This window comes from Pseudoliparis swirei, chromosome 7 (assembly GCF_029220125.1).
Source record: "Pseudoliparis swirei isolate HS2019 ecotype Mariana Trench chromosome 7, NWPU_hadal_v1, whole genome shotgun sequence".
Classification (NCBI taxonomy): domain Eukaryota; kingdom Metazoa; phylum Chordata; class Actinopteri; order Perciformes; family Liparidae; genus Pseudoliparis; species Pseudoliparis swirei.
The window spans coordinates 21,726,320-21,746,338 of record NC_079394.1 but is presented as its reverse complement, the minus strand read 5'-3'; the positions used below and the strand labels follow the sequence as shown (position 1 = coordinate 21,746,338).

General features: G+C 42.7%; 2 protein-coding genes across 3 annotated transcripts; both read left to right on the top strand.

The window, feature by feature from the left end:
• The first annotated feature begins 4,661 nt into the window (after positions 1-4,661).
• Positions 4,662-11,767, top strand: LOC130196151 (VIP36-like protein). Its single transcript, XM_056418034.1, has 9 exons — positions 4,662-4,861; positions 5,743-5,861; positions 6,677-6,794; positions 7,272-7,354; positions 7,472-7,489; positions 7,603-7,764; positions 7,909-8,023; positions 8,295-8,417; positions 10,194-11,767. The coding sequence occupies exons 1-9, from the start codon at positions 4,663-4,665 to the stop codon at positions 10,334-10,336; spliced, it is 1,080 nt and encodes a 359-aa protein (XP_056274009.1). The 5' UTR covers position 4,662; the 3' UTR covers positions 10,337-11,767.
• LOC130196153 (leukocyte surface antigen CD53-like) lies at positions 10,395-19,300 on the top strand. 2 transcript variants are annotated; one of them, XR_008832190.1, is made up of 9 exons: positions 10,395-10,511; positions 12,147-12,223; positions 12,731-12,818; positions 15,152-15,340; positions 17,270-17,344; positions 17,556-17,666; positions 17,773-17,873; positions 18,053-18,136; positions 18,772-19,300. XR_008832190.1 is itself a non-coding variant. In XM_056418036.1 (9 exons), exons 1-9 carry the CDS (start codon positions 10,395-10,397, stop codon positions 18,838-18,840), a joined length of 918 nt encoding a protein of 305 aa, XP_056274011.1. In that variant the 3' UTR covers positions 18,841-19,300. The 2 variants fall into 2 exon arrangements, 1 of the variants encoding a protein (XP_056274011.1); XM_056418036.1 differs by having other exon boundaries at positions 17,773-17,880.
• Positions 19,301-20,019: the final 719 nt, after the last annotated feature.

Genomic DNA, 20,019 nt, shown 5'->3' with positions numbered 1-20,019 from the left:
AACGGATATTAAAATATCTCTTGACCTTGGAAGCGGCTGGGGAGGGGGGGGGGATTTGCCGGTGCAAGTCTGCCACGGCGGGAGGGCGACTGCCATGCGGCGTGCCCCGCGATCCTCTCTCCGCTCAATAGGCCGGGGGCAGGATTTATGGCCCCGGCAGACAGCCCCCCACGCCCTATAGTGTTCGTCTCCGCCACGGATTACGGGATACACAAATGGTGATGCGTGGGTGTCAGGAGAGGTGCTAGACGGCTGATGTTTCAGGTTTCAATGCGTTCAACTGGAATTCCGAAAGCCTCCTCAATGGAAGTGGATGATATCTACCCAGGGGACGTATACAGGAAATACCCCCTCCTACACTGCCCCAAAGTCACCGCTGGATCATAAACACCTTGGCGTTTGCTCTCTTATTCCCACTCTTGGGTCTTTGTCTGTCTCTGAGGAGCCATAGCATCACCCCCCCGAGTTGCCTGCATTACTGTGATTCCTCCCGGGATCCTGACGGGTCAATACTTGGCTACGTCCATTAATCGAACCGGAGCGCCGTTCTTATTGTGAGACACAGTAAGCGAGCTGACTCGGCGAATGCCCCGAAGTCGAATTTAATTCACCGTTGATCCTGGACGCCATCACCGGAGATGTTTTCATGGGATGAGGCGGATCAGAAACAAATGCAGGGTTTAGGAAGCGCAAGTCATCTGCTGTTTGTTCATTCTTCTCACCACTTTCATCAACTTTGTTTCTGATCAGCCGATTTCATGCTTTTTTAAAGAAAACAATGCTGGCAGAACCTCAATGCTAGGGAGCAGCTACCAGCTCAACTAAATGAGAAAGCAAGTGGGACCAAACGCTATGGGGCTAAAGGAACTTCTTCCTTTTTTTTTTTTTTTTAAAGCTCTGAAATGAGTTCGCTCCGCACCACCCGCTTATATTTTGCATACTTTGGATCAGGAGGGGAGTCCAACTAACGGCCTGGTTGGTGGAGCGTACGGAGCAAAGGGAGAGAGAGCGGGACCGAAGGCCAGAGAAGAGATATGGTCCCCTTCACAGTAAATTTCAGTCTCAGCTCCACCCTGTCGACCTCCAGGGGTCACGGCACAAGAACCAACAGCAGCCAAGAGAGAGGGAGGGAGAGAGAGAGAGAGAGAGGGGGGGGGGGGGATAGAGAAAGAGAATGAGTAAGAGAAAAAGAATGAGAGGGAGAGAGAGAAGGAGAGACAGGGAGGGAGAAAGAGAATGAGGGAGAATCTTTAGCTTCATTTGGTAATTGTATTATGTAATAAATGTGTCATTCAGTTAACAGTATGGAGCTTTGTTGCAAGCACAGCAGCTGCACTCATATTTAATTTAAATAATAGTCATTCATACAGCTGGTTCTGTTCATAAAGCTGCTACTTCTCACAGGACACGTTGTCAAATTAGGCTTTTTGCCATTTATCTTCAAGGCCTTTAGTTCAACCACTTCTGTAAACTTCATGTGGTGCAACTGTGACAGGTGATGAGGTCATCCAATATTTGCACATATTTAAATACCAAAAATATTGAATAATATATCTGGTATAACATGCATGCAAAAACACATGCAAATAAACATCATTTCTCAGAACAAAATGTATGCAGGTGAAGTGCTGGAATAGCTTGGAACAGATTTCTCATGAGAATATTGAAATGTTGTAAGGAACAGAGTGGACAGAGTGGAATCACAGATGGAGCAGCGCGACACCAGGCGCCTATGGCAGGGGCTACGGACTATCACAGACTACCAGAGCAGACCCCGCGCTATGGTGAGTGCCGACGCATCCCTAGCGGACGACCTGAACTCATTTTATGCACGGTTTGAGGCTAGCAACAACAGCGCTAGCTCGCCGGCTAACAACAACACCGTTAGCGTAGCCGAGGTGAGTTCTACCGCTGGGGATGAACACACACTCTCTGTGACCGAGCACAGTGTGAGGAGGGCTCTGTTGAGGGTGAACACCAGGAAAGCTGCAGGTCCAGATGGCATATCTGGGCGAGTACTGAAGACCTGTGCTAACCAGCTAGCTCCAGTGTTCACCACAATATTCAACCTCTCCTGGCTGAGTCCGTGGTCCCCGCCTGCTTCAAGAGATCCACTATTGTCCCTGTGCCCAAGAATGCTTCTCCAGCATGTATGAATGACTACCGACCGTGGCCCTCACCTCGGTGGTCATGAAATGCTTTGAGAGGCTGATAAAGGACTACATCTGCGCCTTCCTCCCTTCCTCCATGGACCCGCTGCAGTTTGCTTATCGCCCAAACAGATCCACAGATGATGCTGTCTCCCAGGTACTGCACACTACACTCTCTCATCTGGACAGCCAGAGGGGGCTATGTGAGACTGCTGTTCATTGATTATAGTTCAGCTTTCAACACCATAGTCCCTCCAGACTGGCCGGCAAGCTGATTGAGCTGGGACTGCTCACACCCCTGTGTGCTTGGATCCTGGACTTCCTGACCGCCAGGCCACAGGTGGTCAGGGTGGGCAGACACACCTCCAAATCCCTCACCCTGAACACAGGATCCCCCAGGGTTGCGTCCTCAGCCCCTACTGTACTCCCTGTACACACATGACTGTGTGGCCAGGTTCAGCTCAACACCATCATCAAGTTTGCGGATGACACAGTGGTGGTGGGCCTGATCTCCGACAACGACGAGAAGGCCTACCTGGAGGAAGTTGCTGATCTGTCACTCTGGTGCCAGGACAACAGCCTCATCATGAATGTCACCAAAACTAAGGAGCTGATTGTGGACTTTAGGAGGGCACAACAACAGAGGACGTACTCACCACTGGGGATTAACGGGACTACTGTGGAGAGGGTGAGCGGGTATAAATACCTGGGAGTCCACATCACCGAGGATCTGACATGGTCAACAAACACAGACACTCTGGTGAGAAAGGCAAGGCAGCGCCTCTACCACCTCAGGCAGCTGAGGAAATTTAAAGTTTCCCAGAGGATCCTTCAGTCCTTCTACTCTGGAGCTGTAGAGAGCGTCCTGACAGGAAGCATCACAGCCTGGTTTGGCAACTGCTCCGCTCAGGACAGGAAGGCTCTGCAGAGAGTAGTGCGTTCGGCTGAACGCACTATTGGAACTACACTCCCCACCCTGCAGGACTTGTACACCAGGAGGTGCAGAACCAGAGCCGGCAGGATCATGAAGGATCCTCACCACCCCAACAACAGACTGTTTCAGCTGCTGCGGTCAGGCAGGCGCCTCCGTAGTCACGCTGCAAGAACAGAGAGACTGAGACGGAGTTTCTTTCCTCAGGCCATCAGGACTGTGAACTCCGACCTCACCAGGACCCCCACATAGACCCACACAACTGCCCCTCTTAGGCACACACACACACACACACACACACACACACACACACACACACACTTACTGTAAATATTGTGTTGTTTTTTATTGTAAATAGTGTGTACTTGTTGCCCTTGCACATTCCTGCTGAGCATTGCCACTTTCATTTCACTGCACACCCTGTGTGTGTATGTGACAAATAAAACATCTTGAATCTTGAATCTTGAAATCTTGAAATGCATTTAATTCTCTTAATATTTAAGCTCTGGGTTTTGTTTGCACAAAACATTGCATCAGCATTCCAATTTTGTTTTTTGTAATCTAACCAATAATATAAAGTAATTTAACCATGTATGTGCTCCATACAAAAAGATTACAGAGTTGAAGATTATTGTTTCATTAGAAAGTGTTTACAGTTATCCGATTACAATAAGAAGTGTAGGCTACTTGAAAGTAAAAGCTGCAAGTATACACATTATTCAAACACATTACTCCACAAGTGATAATGAATACAGTTTAAAATCGTAGTCATATCTATTTAAGTACCATATGGTTTTCAGCATATTGAGGTGAGTATTGTAAACATGAGGCCCCACTGCCAGAAGATGGAGGCCTTTTCCACCAAATAACTCAGAGGGCAGGAGAAACCTCCGCTCAGGATCATAAACATGTCATGAGATCTGTGTAATCATCACCATACTTTGCATTCTGGGAATTCATTGCGGCGATGCTAAATATGTGTTTCCGTAATCCAAGAAGGACTATTTTATTATTTATGGTATTTGCATTTTAAATCTGAGATAGTTCAAAAAGTAATGTTATGTCAACAGGACTTGACCTGGATAGTTGTCCAAAAGTTTTAAGTAAGGGTTTCAAAAACATAATTTTACATATGATCGCAAACACAACATATATTCCAAATCCACTCATTTCTGATTTTGTGTTTGGACATCAGTTATAATGAAACAATACGTTTTGATAATAGCAAAACGTATAATATAAAATCCTGATATATATATATATATATATATATATATACTTATACTTATCCTTTATATATATATACTTATACTTTATATATATATATATAATGATACACAACCATACAGAAAATGAATTGAATAATAGTATATATTATAATAATAAATAATAGTATATATATAGATAGAAACAAATGCGTAAAATCAACCAACAAAAAAAAGTGTATTCAGTTTTATTTAAAAGCATTGAAACGCTTTCGCAAGATGGCTTTTAATTTGAAATGTAACAACCGGAAGTGTAGTTGTTCCTGCTCGCTCGCGAAACCATGTGACCGGCTGAGTTTGAAGTGGAAGCGTAAAGATGGTTGCCGCTGTAACAAATCTGGACGGATTCCGAAGTTTCTGGTTTTTATGGCCCATGTTTCGCTTTAAAAACACCCGTGAATTAACATGTTTGTTTGTTGCCGCTTGTGTTCTGATGAGCCAGTCGGCGGCGGACGAGCAGGACTTTATAGGGGATTTTTTGAAACGGGAATATTCCTTGATGAAACCGTACCGGGGTAAGTTAGCTGTCAACCTGACGTGCACGCGCCCGTAACTGAGCTAAACCGAGCTAGCGAGCTAGTTAGCTACATTAATGCCAGGCGACTGACTAGCGCTTCCTCTCGTTAACGAACATGTACATGGCCCGGCATTAGCTTCAGCCACACAGTTATAGTATAATAGTTAACTGAGCTGGACGTCACCTGCTTGAGAGGTTATTGTGTAGTTCCGGTTAGTTAGCTGGTTAATAAAGTCGACAGCTGACACGTAACTCAGCTAGTTTGACAATATGGTGAGAAATTGCTTTTGTGGCGCATGTTCTGTTTTTTGTTATATAATTTTTATTGATTTCCTACATATGCATTAAATGAAAAACAGGAACTATATGTAGATTGTTGTGTACATATGCACACACACACACACACGTACATACACTCACATATGCATATATATGTATATATATATATGCATATATATATAGATACAGCAAGTAAATATAATACTATTTTATATATTATAATAAATAATGGCATAAATGGATAGATACAAATACATATACTTACTTAGTGTTAACTACCCCCTCCCACTATTGCCGATGCCCACCCCCTCATACATCTCCAAATATTATACATAGGAATGTAATTATTATATTATGATACAATTATTAATAATAATAATGAACACTTTTATTAATCCCACAGTGGGGAAATTCTCTGCATTTGACCCATCCTTAGTTATTAAGGAGCAGTGGGGAGGAACTGGGGTTTCAGAGTCTTCATATTACATACATTGGATATCGCTTAAAGCCATAGACAGGATAAGATAGATAGACAATATTTAAACTGAAAGTGTAATGCATACTATGCTGTGGTCTCTCATAGCCGTCCCTGTTTTGCAGGGTTGGGTTTCTCCACTTCTTCACAGTGGCATCTGATGGGCACTGCCATGATGACACCTGACCACGTGAGGCTGACCCCGGACCTGCAGAGCAGACAGGGGGCCGTGTGGAGTCGAATGGTAAGTCCACATCAGTCGGATTCTTGACGAAAACTCCCAACACTCTGCAGTTACCTGACAGTCTACACCAGTGGTCCCCAAACTAAGGCCCGCCTCCACATTTGGCCCAGCCCCCTGAACAATACCAGAGATGCATTATGATTTTTTTTTTCAGTCTGGCCGCGCAATTGCTCTTAGTAATGTAAGGTAAAACGGACTGGCATGTTACGAAAACGTTGATTTAACAGGGTTTGTACGGTCATGGAAAATCTGAATAAGTCATGGAATTAAAACAAATATTATTTCCAGGCCTGGAAAAGTCCTTGGAGAAAAAAAAGTTATGGAAATTTGTTATGTTCATTTACGCAGTATGATTAAAAGATTAATCATTTATATAAATATGTATTCTTTTAATCAAACTATTGTCTCTAATTTAAGGTGTACTCATGTATACACCGAGATTTCACAAAAAAAATGTTCATGGAAATTTGGTTTAAAGTCATGGAAATCGATTGGTCAAGACGTGTATGAACCCTGTTTAATAATTTTCCTTTTTCCTTTAAAACCGATAAAGGATATAACTCATGCTATATTATGATATCAAGAATCTGAGACGATACCTAGCCTTGGATCACATAATCAATAGAGTATGGCTAGAGTGCCCAGTCCTGCCATAACTGTCAGTACATTACACATCACTCGACGTGATACGTTCCGTGAGTTTAGCCCGATTCAAGTTCGGCGTGTTACTCAACTCTGTTGACGCAAACGCTTCCGTCCATATGGCGCCAGTAACCTGCTTGTCTTCATTTCGTTCATTCATTCTTATTTTCCAGCCACTTCTCGTGCGGGATTGGGAGCTCCAGGTGCATTTTAAAATCCACGGCGTGGGAAAGAAAAATTTGAACGGCGACGGCATGGCTTTCTGGTTGACCAAAGATCGCATGCAGAATGGTAGGTGTCCGACCGCCCCGGGGGATCTATTGTCAGGGTTCGTACGGTCATGGAATTAACAAAAATAAACATTCATGTATTTTCAGTTCAGGTGCGTTCACCTGCAGGGCAAAAAATGTGCGAGTATGACTTTGTTTTGTTTTATAAGCATTTTCATTATTTAAAACTTGACGTTAATGCACAGGATTTTTCCAATTTTTACTCGAAACAGCTGTTGCGATTTTACAGGAATAAACCAACATGTGTGCTTCTGCAAAGTTCGGAGTATGATACGACTTGTGGCATTTCATCTCTGGATATCCTGTACAATGACGAGGGTCTGAGGAAGTGGTCTTAAACTATGTAATTCTACACAATTTTGGAACCTTATAATTAATCTAAATAATGGCCAATATGGCTTGAAGACAAAACTTTCTCCAGTTGAATAATTATTTATAGGGAAACAACCCTGGTGCGCCTCACTCTGTGTCTTCGCAGGTCCCGTGTTTGGAAACATGAACCAGTTCACTGGACTGGGAATATTTGTGGACACGTACCCCAATTCCGAACACGGCCTCGAAGTGAGTGACAGTCAGTAGCACGAGTTGGTCTCAAAGTTTTCAGTGTGAAAAAGTTATCTCAAAAGTGTGTCATATATTTTTTTTTCTCTGTAACCCTTCTTCTCGAATGCGGCGAAGACAAAGTCCGGAACTCAGGTACCGTGTGCAACAGCATGAATGCGTCCTTCATTTCACATGCTCTGCGGTGCAACAGAGACAACCGCTGACGGTGCTGTGTGTTCACCCCCCCGCCTCCCCTCCCCTCACAGAGGATGTTCCCGTACGTGTCCGTGATGCTGGGCAATGGGTCTCTGTCCTACGACCAGGACTACGACGGCCGGCACACCGACCTCGGAGGATGCACGGCCGCGATACGCAACTCCATCTACGACACGTTTCTCCTCGTCAGATACTCCAGAAACAGACTCACTGTATGAAACCCTTACGGGGGGGATTGGTACACTTTATGTAACTGATGTCTTTTTATATATATTTTTTTTAAATGTCAAAAGCGTTGTAGTTTTAGTGTGTATTCGTCGTCAGTGACTCACAGCGAGCCGCCCTCTGCCATCCAGCTCAGGTTGGACGTAGACGGCAGTCAGGAATGGAAAGACTGCGCTGACATCACAGGGCTGCGGCTGCCTTCGGGGTTCTTCTTCGGCGCCTCCTCGGCCACCGGAGACCTGTCGGGTACGGACTCTCACGGGTCACCTGTTTGAATCCGTTCAGTGAATTCAACTCGATAAGACATCTTTTGACAAATAGACCCTTCTGCAAAGTCCCGCCCTCGGACGCAGGCCCGACCAATCGTAGCGTAGCATCTGCCACCTCCGACCAGGGTCCGATGGCCTTCCTGCTCTTCTTCGTGGACAATAACTAGACATTGAACAATTATGTTAATAATGCTCAACATTGCATTGTTTCTTCAAGTGTTAATCGCAACTTCTACATGTGGCTCTAGATAACCACGACCTCATCTCCATGAAGCTGTACCAGCTGACCGTAGAAAGGACTCCCGAGGAGGAGGAGGAAGATAAAGAGGAGATCACCATCCCCAGAGTTGACAACATGGAGCAGTTCCAAGGTAGATGACACACACACACACACACACACACACACACACTGCTGCTGCTTCCTTCGAGGTCATCAGTTCTCTGAGTATTGACTTATTTTAGGAGCACATACGGCTCAAATGAATCCTGTTGCACTTGAATATATATATATATTTTATAATTACGCTTCCTCTTTCTTGGTACGACTTCTGAAAAGCCATAAAAACTGTAAACATTGCTCAGTTACATTTCTGTCTAAGTATTTTAAATTCAATTTATTTAGTATAGCCCAAGATCACAAATTACAAATATGCCTTACAATCTGTACATATCTGACATCCCTGACCTTTGACCTTACATCGGATCAGGAAAAACTCCCAAAAATACAGAAAAAAACCTGTATGACGATGTAAGTATGGAGCCCAGTCACGGGGAAGTAATACACTTCAATATTCTGCTCCCGTTGGAAGCATCGTTTACTCAGAAATATATACGCCTATGAACCTTTAGGCTGGCAAATATGAGGACATGAGAGATTGACATCAGGAGAGTGTGTGTGCTCCGACTTCAGTGCTCCCATCACGAGTAAAAAGAATGTGATAGAATTTATATGATGATTATAAACAAAAAAAACACATATACCACGTAGCGATGTCTGGTTGTTCAAATGTGCTGCACCAGTGATCCCAGTCGCTTGAACATATCATCATTTCAGTAATGTGCACGTTTAAATTACATGATGACGAGCTGAACCCGTCTGCCTCCCCCGCCTGTGTCTGGTTCTCTGCTGATCCCTCGGGTTGGCCGGCAGCACCCTGAAATTAACCAGCAAGAAGTTAAGCTACGTTCTAAAGCTCGCAGTCCGGCATCGCAATTCAAAAATACGATTTGCAGTGTTCATCCGGTCATGGAAAACCTGGAAAAGTCGCGTAAATTGTATATGGTTTTTTTCCAGGCCTGTAAAAGGCCTGGGGGAAAAAATCCCAAAGGTTTTGGAAGAGTCATGGAAATTTGTTACATTCATATGTGCATTTCCACTGAGTTTTTAAGTGATAATATGCTTTTAAAAGAATGATGCTCAAAATATATGGTGCCATACTCTCTCATACCTCAACTGAGAAGACACACATGCTTATTCTTTTAATCAAACTATTGGCTCTCATTCATTTGTGTCATTTAAGGTTATATATTGTATGCTTTGGAATTCTCATTGTTAGATTAAATACGACATGCTCATTTTTTTCATGTATACAACGAGATTTCACAATGTTTGATCATGGAAATTTTGTCTAAAATCCTGGAAAAAGTCCTGGAAACCCATTGGTCAACATGTGTATGAACCCTGAATTTGGTTACTGAACAATTTTGATTGACGGCTCTTCTATAATATTGGCAATATTCTTTGGGACTATATTAAACCTTTATAGATTATAAATGTGCTTTTGTTTGTTCATTTGTCTTCAGTTTAAATAATCCGGGAAATAAAAAGTAACACACCTAATACCACTGCAGTCATTTTATATGTAAACAAAGGAGTTGTAAAAAATATGTGTGAAATTGTAAACAGAAACAGAGGATGAGAAGACAACAAAGCCTCGAAAGAAGCGTTGCATTGTGGTTGCATCTCATTTCTTGTGTGAAACCTTTTTTCACTTTTGGATTCCAAAAGACTTATTAATCGATGTGACGCCGTTTCTACAGGAAGTGAGCCCTTTCGTTCAGCGCCCGGCGCTCATCACCGAGTGTTTGTCGTCTGGAATATTGGCGTCACGATAAATTGACGACTCCTTCCTCCTCTTGCTCTGCAGTCGAGATCCAGGAGGAAGGGATGAGCGGAGTGCAGCTCTTCATCACCGTCCTCTTCTCCGCGGTGGGCCTCGGCGTGCTGGCCGTGGTGGCGCTGGCCGTCTACGGCCGCTGGAGAGGAAACAGACGCAAGCGCTTCTATTGATGACAGCGCGGCCGCTTCCACCTTGTTTTTTTTTCTCTCTTTAAAAAAAAAAAAAAAAATGCGTTGCTTCTTAATCGACAGACATCGCGACAACGCAAGAGACTGCCTTCGCTTTACTGAACCATACAATCGAACAGACGGACCTCAGGGGTCTGCGGCCCAGAGCCATGGGGAGGTGAGCCACATGTGAAACATTATTCTTTATGTGTGTGTGTGTGATGGAAGCTAGATGAGATGCTTAAATGTAATTTCTTATGTAAAAGGACACAACAACAAAAAATGATTCTAATAATGCTCGTCAACTGAAAGCACAGTGGGTCGACAACTTCTGCACTAACTGAGCCACTGTAGATGTAAAGAATCGACCAACTGAAAGCCTCGAGTCCCAGCTGCTGCGTGGAGTTCACTGACATCTTGTCCCGGGATTGTTTTGTGGCGTTGTTCCCTCTCACTGCCACTTGGTGCTGCGGTTGCGTAGCTCTGTTCAACTAGAGCGGAGCAGCAGCGAGGACCAATCCACACGTAGACTTCTTCTCGTCTGCACTGGCGAAGAGTCGAGCCGTCCGTGAAGAGTTTGGGTTCTCGGTGCCTCGCCGGTCCCGTTAAAGACTCGCTGCGTTCCATTCCCGTCCGCTGGGCTTCGAGCTCCTCGTTTACTTCCTGTTTGGCATCACGAGTTGTTTGTTTCCTTTCCGGAGTTGCTTCCAGTTCTTCGTTGTAACGCGTTAATGTAAAAGGTTTATCAGTACATCTGCTGCTAGATTTTTGTTATTTTCTAATGTTTACAAGGACCAACCTTTTTTTGTGGCACAGAATTATTTTTTTAATCAGACCTGTTGATTAGGAAAAGCTGTTTTTATTTCGTCAATGAATTCACTTGTGATGCTGGACTTCATCTCTAGGGGGCGCTGCTATCTAAGCGACATGAACTGTCGACTCGGCACTGAACAGAAAAACAGGCTCCAGACTACATGTTGGTTCAAGATGAGAACATTACCCACGATGTGTTTTCTGGCTTCTCTGGCGTGATATTTTAATTATATTTTTAAGCTTCACACTCGCACTGTTTAAATAAAAATCAAAAGGAGCTGCTGTTCTGTGTGTTGAAGCATAAACGTGCCCTGATGTAAACAAGCTGCCTGGTACTGCTGTTTATCTTGTTTTCTTAATGTGCGTCGAGCTCTTTGTTGTCATCGATCATCTCACCATTCATGTAGTGGGTTATTTAAATATCGTTAAGACAATTTACATGTTCAGATCAAACCTCCCCTCGTGAACAAAGAAATGAGTAAAGCGCTTTTGTTGTCCGTTTAGTTTCTTTCTTTTGTTTTTTAGTAAAGAAATTCTAATTTGGTTTAACTCGTGTGGTTCTGTATTTTTCTTTGGTCTCTTTGTGTTATGAATACATCATAAATGTTATTACTCCCTCTGTCCCTCTCTCTGTCACTCTCTCTCTCTCTGCCACTCCGTCTTACTCTATTTCACTTGAGAATAAAGGTAAAATGACATGAGAAACTGGTGTAAATAGGAAACGGTTGCTGTGATGTGCAACGTAAACTATGGAACTATTGATTTGAAAAACAGGAAATATAAATAGATATATTATTTTAATTGTTGAGAGAAGTCAACAACCTGTCACTGAAGATACGCCTGACTCCTCTCTCGTTCCGGTCAGTCTCCAGCGTGGAGGCTCCTCCTCTTTAGAGTCGATTGTAGATGTTTCTAACGGCCAGGCCGTCTCTCCGCCTCCTCCTCCTCCTCCTCCTATGTCTCTTCCTCCTCATACCTGTCTGTCGTCACATGGCATCAGGAATGCTCAAAGCAACACCAGCGTAGCGCTCACTGCATCTCCCGCTGGAAGTACCACTGGATACCGTGCAGTTCAAGGTAAGCACCCTGATATCGAATCACTTTTGTTATGACGGGCGAGTTAATGGCAATAAGAACAAACACAAAATAGATGTTTGTTTAAAATATGCTTGATTCCTAAAGAGAGAAAAAAACTTTAAAAAAATCTAAATTAATTTAAGTAAAGATCTACAGAATATTGCAAATGCTATAAGAGTGATGTAGAGAACATCTGAAGGTAAACATTGACCGTCTGTCATGAATGTGCGTCACTGTGGTGGTTGTTGTCAAACCCTTTCTGGGATGTTTAGCAAAAACGTGCAACAAATGGTTAACCTGGAGATAACGATGATTAACCGCAGCCTGAATAGGTCAGCGGCGGCTCAGTGTTGCCATCTCAAACACTGGTGTCCTGTAAACAGCATCACCTGGTCTAGGAGAGCAATCCATTTCTCATGTGTGATGCTCTATGTAACTTAACTGTGTAGTGTTTTTAATCAACCCCAGTTTGTGAACTCTGATTTTAAATTTCAATTATTTTCACAGAGGAAGTCCAGCAGACGCAGGAAGGATGAACCGCTCCTGTGTGAACTACTCGAAAACGTTGGTGATCGGTCTCAACATGCTCTGCTGGGTAGGTGGTTTAAAGCCCCGGTTCAATCCCTTTTATTTTGTGTAGCACACAACCCCACATTTGCCTCAGAGAGCCTTACAATCTGCAATGAAACACTCATTATTATTATTATTATCTCTATAAGGGACCATGTACAGTGAAAACATAAATGTCACCGTTTGATGCACCATGTACCAGATCGTAGCTACACAGCTCATTTGCATCTGTCGTGCCTTGACGGGACATAATAAACAAAACAATAACAAACATAAAATAATAACAAACCTTAAAAAATAAAACGGTACAGAATAAGATGCACTACAACAGTATATGTGGTAAGAATACACACTGCGAAGCTACAGCACATTACAAGTAAGTAATACATACTATTAAAGTAAGTAATAAACACCAGTAAAAAGTAAGTAATACAAACCATTAAAATAAAGTAATACATCCTTTAGACTCAGGCACATCTTGTCTCAAAAAGATGCAGAAAAATTGGTTCACGCGTTCGTTACTTCGAGACTGGATTACTGCAACTCCTTATTAGCAGGCTGCTCTAATAAATCTCTTAGGTCCCTCCAGTTGATCAGAATGCTGCAGCTCGTGTTCTCACTAAAACTAAGAAAAGAGATCACATCACTCCTGCACTAGCTGCTCTGCACTGGCTCCCAGTAAAATCAAGAATCACTTTTAAAATTCTTCTCTTAACCTACAAAGCCTTGATTGGTGATGCTCCATCATATCTTAAGGAGCTTGTCGTACCATATTGCCCCACTAGAGAGCTACGCTCACTAAATGCGGGACTACTTGTAGTTCCTAGAGTCTTAAAAAGTAGAATGGGAGCCAGAGCCTTTAGTTATCAAGCTCCTCTTTTATGGAACCAGCTTCCAATTTCAGTCCGGGAGGCAGACACAGTCACCTCGTTTAAGAGTAGACTTAAGACCTTCCTCTTTGACAGAGCTTATAGTTAGGGCTGAATCAGGTTTGCCCTGGTCCAGCCCCTTGTTATGCTGCTATAGGCTTATAGCTGCCGGGGACGTTTAGGATGCACTGAGTACCTATCTCCTCTTTTTCTCTCCTTAAGGATGAATTATCATCTCTCAATGACACGCTAGTAACTCTGCTTTCTCCGCGGAAGTCCTTTTGACTTTACGTCTCATGGGGTCATCGGACCCTATGAGACGGCATAGATCCGATCTGCCTGATGGATCGTCTGGGTCGAGGAATTCCTGCTCATGACTACGCCTCTGTCCTGTTGAGACTCCGCCCACTCCTCCTCCCCACCGCCATCTGCCTGATGGATCGTGGAGGTCTCCATCGTGGAATATGCCTACTATGAACTATTCATACACTCTGTCATATTCATTGAATGTATTTTAACTCTAAATCTGTCCTTCTGTACACATTACATCTATTGCATCTGTCCATCCTAGGAGAGGGATCCTTCTCTGTTGCTCTCCTCCAGGTTTCTTCCCTTTTTTTCCCCCTGAAGGGTTATTTGGGAGTTTTTCCTGGTCCGATGTGAGGTTTTGGGGCAGGGATGTCTATGTGTACAGATTGTAAAGCACTCCGAGACAAATTTGTAATTTGTGAAATTGGGCTATACAAATAAACTGAATTGAATTGAATTAAATCGTAACACCCCCCCCCCCATCCATCCATCCCATAAACATTTTTTATTGGAAGGAGGGAAAAGGGAAAGAAACCTCTGGAGGAGCAAAAGGGGGAGGAGCCCTCTGTTGAGGAAAGAAGTGCAATTGATGTCATGTGTACAGAAAAGAGTCGCAACTCAATGCATGATATGTGAGAAGTAAGCAGGGTAAAGCTGGAACAATAAACCACCTAGCAGTGGCTATAATATTATCATAATCCAAATACTAATGGTCTCGCTAATAGGAATAGGATTGTAACTGATTCAGTGACTCAGTTATTCAGTAAATTGTATCCTACACACAGACAAAGTCAGGTGCCACCTGGAACCGAAACTGCTTCTTCAGAGTAATGTCATAGAAGAACCATTTTTGTTTCCACAAAGAACCTTTCAAACCAGGGCTCTTTAAAGAACATATAAAGGTGTCTCAAAGAACCTTAAAAAATGGTTCTTTAAGGTACCATTTCCAAAATGGGTCATCGGTAGGTGATGGTTCTTCTTATATCCACAAAGCTATTTAAGAACCATTATTTTCCTGTTTGTAACTGAATGTGCGACATTGGCCGAGTGTTCCCTCCCAACAGAAAATGACTCGGCGGTTATGTTGTGGATTTAATTTTGGGAGGTTTGAACGTTTCATTGTGCAGTCCAAAACCAAATTTCATATCCAGAATAATAACGCGAGGCGTCTCTCCTGAAGCTGTGCGCCGCCTTTGTGGTGGCCCTCGGCGAGTTCCAGGTGATCCACTCCAAGTTCGCCTCCCTCGTCGACACCTTCTGGCCCATCTACCCCGCCAACACCTTGGTGATCACCGGCACCATCGTGACCTGCGTGTGTTACCTGGGCATGTTCGGCAGCATGAAGGAGAACCGCTGCATGCTCATCAACGTGAGTATAGTTTAGTTTGTGGTGTTGAACTGTGTTTAATTATTCTAAAAACATGAGCCTGTTTGCATATACATACGAACCAGAGATGTTCCGCTAAATATGTTTGTGCCTCTACCTAGTATCAATCCAAGCCCATTTTAACCTTTGCATTGAAAAAGCGGAAGGTTATGTTTTGATCGCCGTGTATTTATTTATTTATTTATTTGTATGCGTGTTACTCGCATAACACAAAAAGTTTTAAACCGAATTGCATGAAATTTGGTGGGATGATTGGTTATTATCCGGGAACCATTTGATTAGATTTTGGGATCGATCGGGTCAAAGGTCAAGGTCATGAAAAGGTCAACATCTTCTTGAATCTCATGAAATTTGGTGGGATGATTGGTTATTATCCGGGGACCATTTGATTATATTTTGGGATCAATCGGGTCAAAGTCATGAAAAGGTCAAAATCTTCTTTTTACCATAGCACGGTCAATTTTTATCCAATTGACATGCAACTAATGCCAAAATGTTCATAATTCAATGCCCAATCTTGTGATATGCGAAGGTATGCGCTCTACCGAGTGCCCATTCTAGTTTTAATTATGTAAACAATGTATAAACAAATTCTTACTGTAAACTGTCTTCTTCAATACAGCCTGATGTTCATTTAGTACATGATGGTCCATTTAGAGTCAAATAGACAGGGCATGCTTTAGGGCGGGGCAACCATGTGATTGACAGGTTGCTACCAGAGCCTTCTATTCACTGGTTGCAAAAATCCAACATGGCGACGGCCAAAATGATGAACTCGAGGCTTCAAAGCTGCAGTTTACAAAGACCAATGGGTGACCTCACGACGACTACGTCCACTTCGTATGTTGTCATTGTGATTAGGATCCTTTGTAGTGGAGCTCACACAAGTTCCAAGGTTTAACAGAAATGGGTCAGCATGGGACGTTCACCCAGGAGACCAGTGTTTGTGTTCTGTGTGAAACTAAAAGTCGATGTTGACTTATGTTCAATTATAGAAGTCATGTTCTTTCAACCCAAACCAGCATTCCGAATACAGTAGCTTTGTTTCCTAAAACAACAGTCATAATGTGCTGTTAATTTATTCCCTCTGTAAACATGAGTTTATCTCAATCTCTAGTTTCAAGTCTTCTTCAATACAGAATGATGTTCATTTAGTAAATGATGGTCCATTTAGAGTCAAATAGGCCATACAGCAGGGTATGCTTCAGGGCGAGGCTTACTAAGATTTACAGGTGTTGTGCGTTCTGGGAGTCTGTTTTTTTTCTTACACATTTTAACCCTTTCACAATGTGTTTTCAGTTCATGAAGTTTAATTATCTCGTTCAGCATTCGGTTTGTACTTCACCCTATTGGGTCACTTCTGGTCCCAATAAAACAAGCATCAGCAGGGCCATGACAGGAGGCCGGCTCAACAGGCAGGAGGCATCAGACCCAGCCAGGTCCAATGGACCCTATGAGACGTGAAGTCACAAAGACTCCGGGAAAGGGAAGCAGAGTTAATAATGTGTGATGAAGAGATGAAGATTCATCCATAAGTAGAGAGAGCAGAGGAGATAGGTGCTCAGTGCATCCTAAAACGTCCCCCAGCAGCCTATCAGCCTATAGCAGCATCTCTAGGGGCTGGACCAGGTGAACCTGAATCAGCCCTAACTATAAGACTATCAAGAGGAAAGTCTCCAGTCTACTCTACATGAGGTGACTGTGTCTGCCTCCAGGACTCTATGTGGAAGCTGGTTCCATGAAAGGAGCTTGATAACTGACGGCTTGGGCTCCCATCCACGATAAATGATATGATGGTGATAAAGGAATCGTCGCATAGACTCATACTCGCCGGTACCCGATCCAGCATGTTGGTTCTGTCCCAACTCTGGACTACAAACTCACTGGGGTCTGAATCTTGATTTACTCCAGTTCTTCGTCCTGCTGTTCATCCTGATGCTGGTGGAGTTGGCCATGGCCTGCGTGTTCCTGGTCTACAGCAGAGAGGTAGGAAACTTTATGAACAATACATTCCTTAGGCTGATTTATTCTGTAGGTGTCGATTTGACACAGGAACCATTTTCACCTCAGAAAAGCTTGGTAGTCAGAGTTGTGCAAAAAGTACAATTCTCCAAAACGAACTTGGACCTGGGAAAGGGGAAAACCCACGCGACATAATGTTCCAGATAAAGTGTCTCGCCCTGTCTTGTTTGTGCAGATTCACACGTACTTTGAGGATGACCTGATGCGAAGCCTGGAGATCTACAGGCAGTTCGGTCCAGAGAGCAACACGACCATTAGAGACGACTTTGACGCTGTCCAGCACCTGGTAAACGATCATCTTCATCCAATTAAAATGAACCCCGCCACTAGTAATGAGTCAGTCACTGAAATGCATGTTCATTCCACTAAAGTCGGGTCTTTTTGTTTTACAGTTTAAGTGCTGTGGAGTTCACGGTGTGGAAGACTGGAAGGGTAACGTCCCCGTCTCCTGTTGTAGGAAGGACCCCTGTGACCCCCTAACCCACACATACTGGCAAGAGGTTACTCCTACCGGATTATATCACGGCATAAACACTGTTTATGTGACTGGAATGAATAATGTGCAGTCAAACATTCTTTTTAATAATTGTCCTCCAAGTGTCGGTGCACGTACGCTCAGCCGATGCACGCTGTATGAAGACGGGATAACCGCCTTTGTTTTTTGTCTTCCAGGGTTGTCTCTTGAAACTGAGGGAATGGTTTTCCAGAAACTATCGTAGCACGGGCGCCGGCGTCGTCACGATGTTCATCCTGCAGGTACGGTACACCTGGTTTTTCATTGGGAAAATTCCACCGCGTGGCTCTGTAGTTACGATGAACGTTAGCTAATGACTACATCCTCTGTCACTGTTGCTACGGCGAACATGTTAACAAACGGTTAAAACATTAGCATTCAGGAGTCATGTTTCCATCTATCTTGCTGAAGCAATAACAATCCAATATTCACCCTCTATTCAGCTCTGTTTGGGACGAGGGACGTATTATTATTGTAGGTAAAACTTAGGGTTAAGTGAAACAACTTGACATGTATGGTAAATATATTCATTGGCCGAGATGAAGCTGACAGGGAAATCTAGCGATGGACTACAAAATCATCTGTATATACAAAATAAATAATATATGAAAATAAGATGAAATGGATTATATTCATGTAAAGTATAAAACACATTACCTGTGTCTCTAATACATTAATGAAAATACTTATCAATTATTGATAAGAGCAGATGTAAGATGTCCCTTATGCACATTGTCTTAGATCGCAGCTGGCATTAGTTGGTATTGCAAGATACGGTATATTTTTGTTCATATATTGTCTTTAAAATTTTGTTTACAAAAAATCATAGATATCTTAAATAATATTTGTTTTTGTTGTTGTTTTTTTCTCATTTCAGTTCATTTGTCTGTCCATCACCGTGCCTCTCTTTTGCTACTTCAGTCGACATGGACTGGGTTACCAGTGAATAAAGGCCAATGACACTGACTTTCTGTATGTCAACTCGTTGCTTTTTCCTGTATCAACTTCTTTTTATTAATCTGTTCAAGTACCCAATGACAAAAGGTGAGCCAACAGGAGAACGAGCGGTGGGACTATGTCCTAATCCACAAAGACCGCAAGAGATCTGTTTCCCCAATGAATGATATGCACTGCTCTGGATTGCTGCCCATCGCAGTTTGTTGGACATTAAAAAACATTTTGAATTTGAGTTGGACAAACTAGAGCTAAACGAATCCGACATAGATAACTTTGCCAGTAAGCATTATTCACTCGTTCGCTTTTAGTTTTTCAATATTTTCCGCCCCTCTTTATTTAGTTTTTTTGCTTTCAAGTGTTTTGAGCAACTGGAAATATAAAGGCTGTTAAATGTGTATATACTCTGCTAATAAACCAGTGTGAATGCTGATTAAAATTTAAAAAAAATTGTTCTGTGTTCAGTCTTTGGTCTCTAAGTCCAAGCTTGGACGACAGGTCACCTTCATGTAAGAACGTGTTGTAATTCTGTTTATTTAACCGAGCTAAATTTGTGGTTGCAGAGAAAAGCTGTTTTCTGTTACTTGTAAGACATTCTGAATACTCTTGTTAAATCATCAATGTGCTTGTAATTTTCAAGTTTCGAGTTTTGTTTCAGTTTAGTCTGATTATTGAAAAAATTATGAGTGATTCCTGATACTCCTATAATCCTTGATATTATGCGTAACATGTAACTGTTGGTCCAACAGTTCATATCTGATGGGCTGCAGATTATTTCTTTTTTTATATTGTCAATTTTATGTTTATTTAGTATTTATATCACAAACAAATTAGTTATATGCTATATGTGTCAGGTAGGTTAACTGTAATATAACAGCAATAGTCATGAGCTGCTGGCGATGTTTTGATTTACATGACGGAAAACCCAGTGTTGTCAAGCAATTTAATGAGGACTTATATAGATTAAACTATCTTTTTCAAAATCATTAAAACAATTAGGTGTTGGCAAAACAATGTTTCAGGTATGTACCTTTCTAAGGCTCTGAATTTTTTTTAAAGCGCTAATGCTTGATGCTCGAATGTCCATCATATTATTTCCCCAGAGGATTCACCAGTTACTTTGTTGCAGCTATTTATCTTCCTCCTGATGCTAAGCTGCTTATTTTCCCAC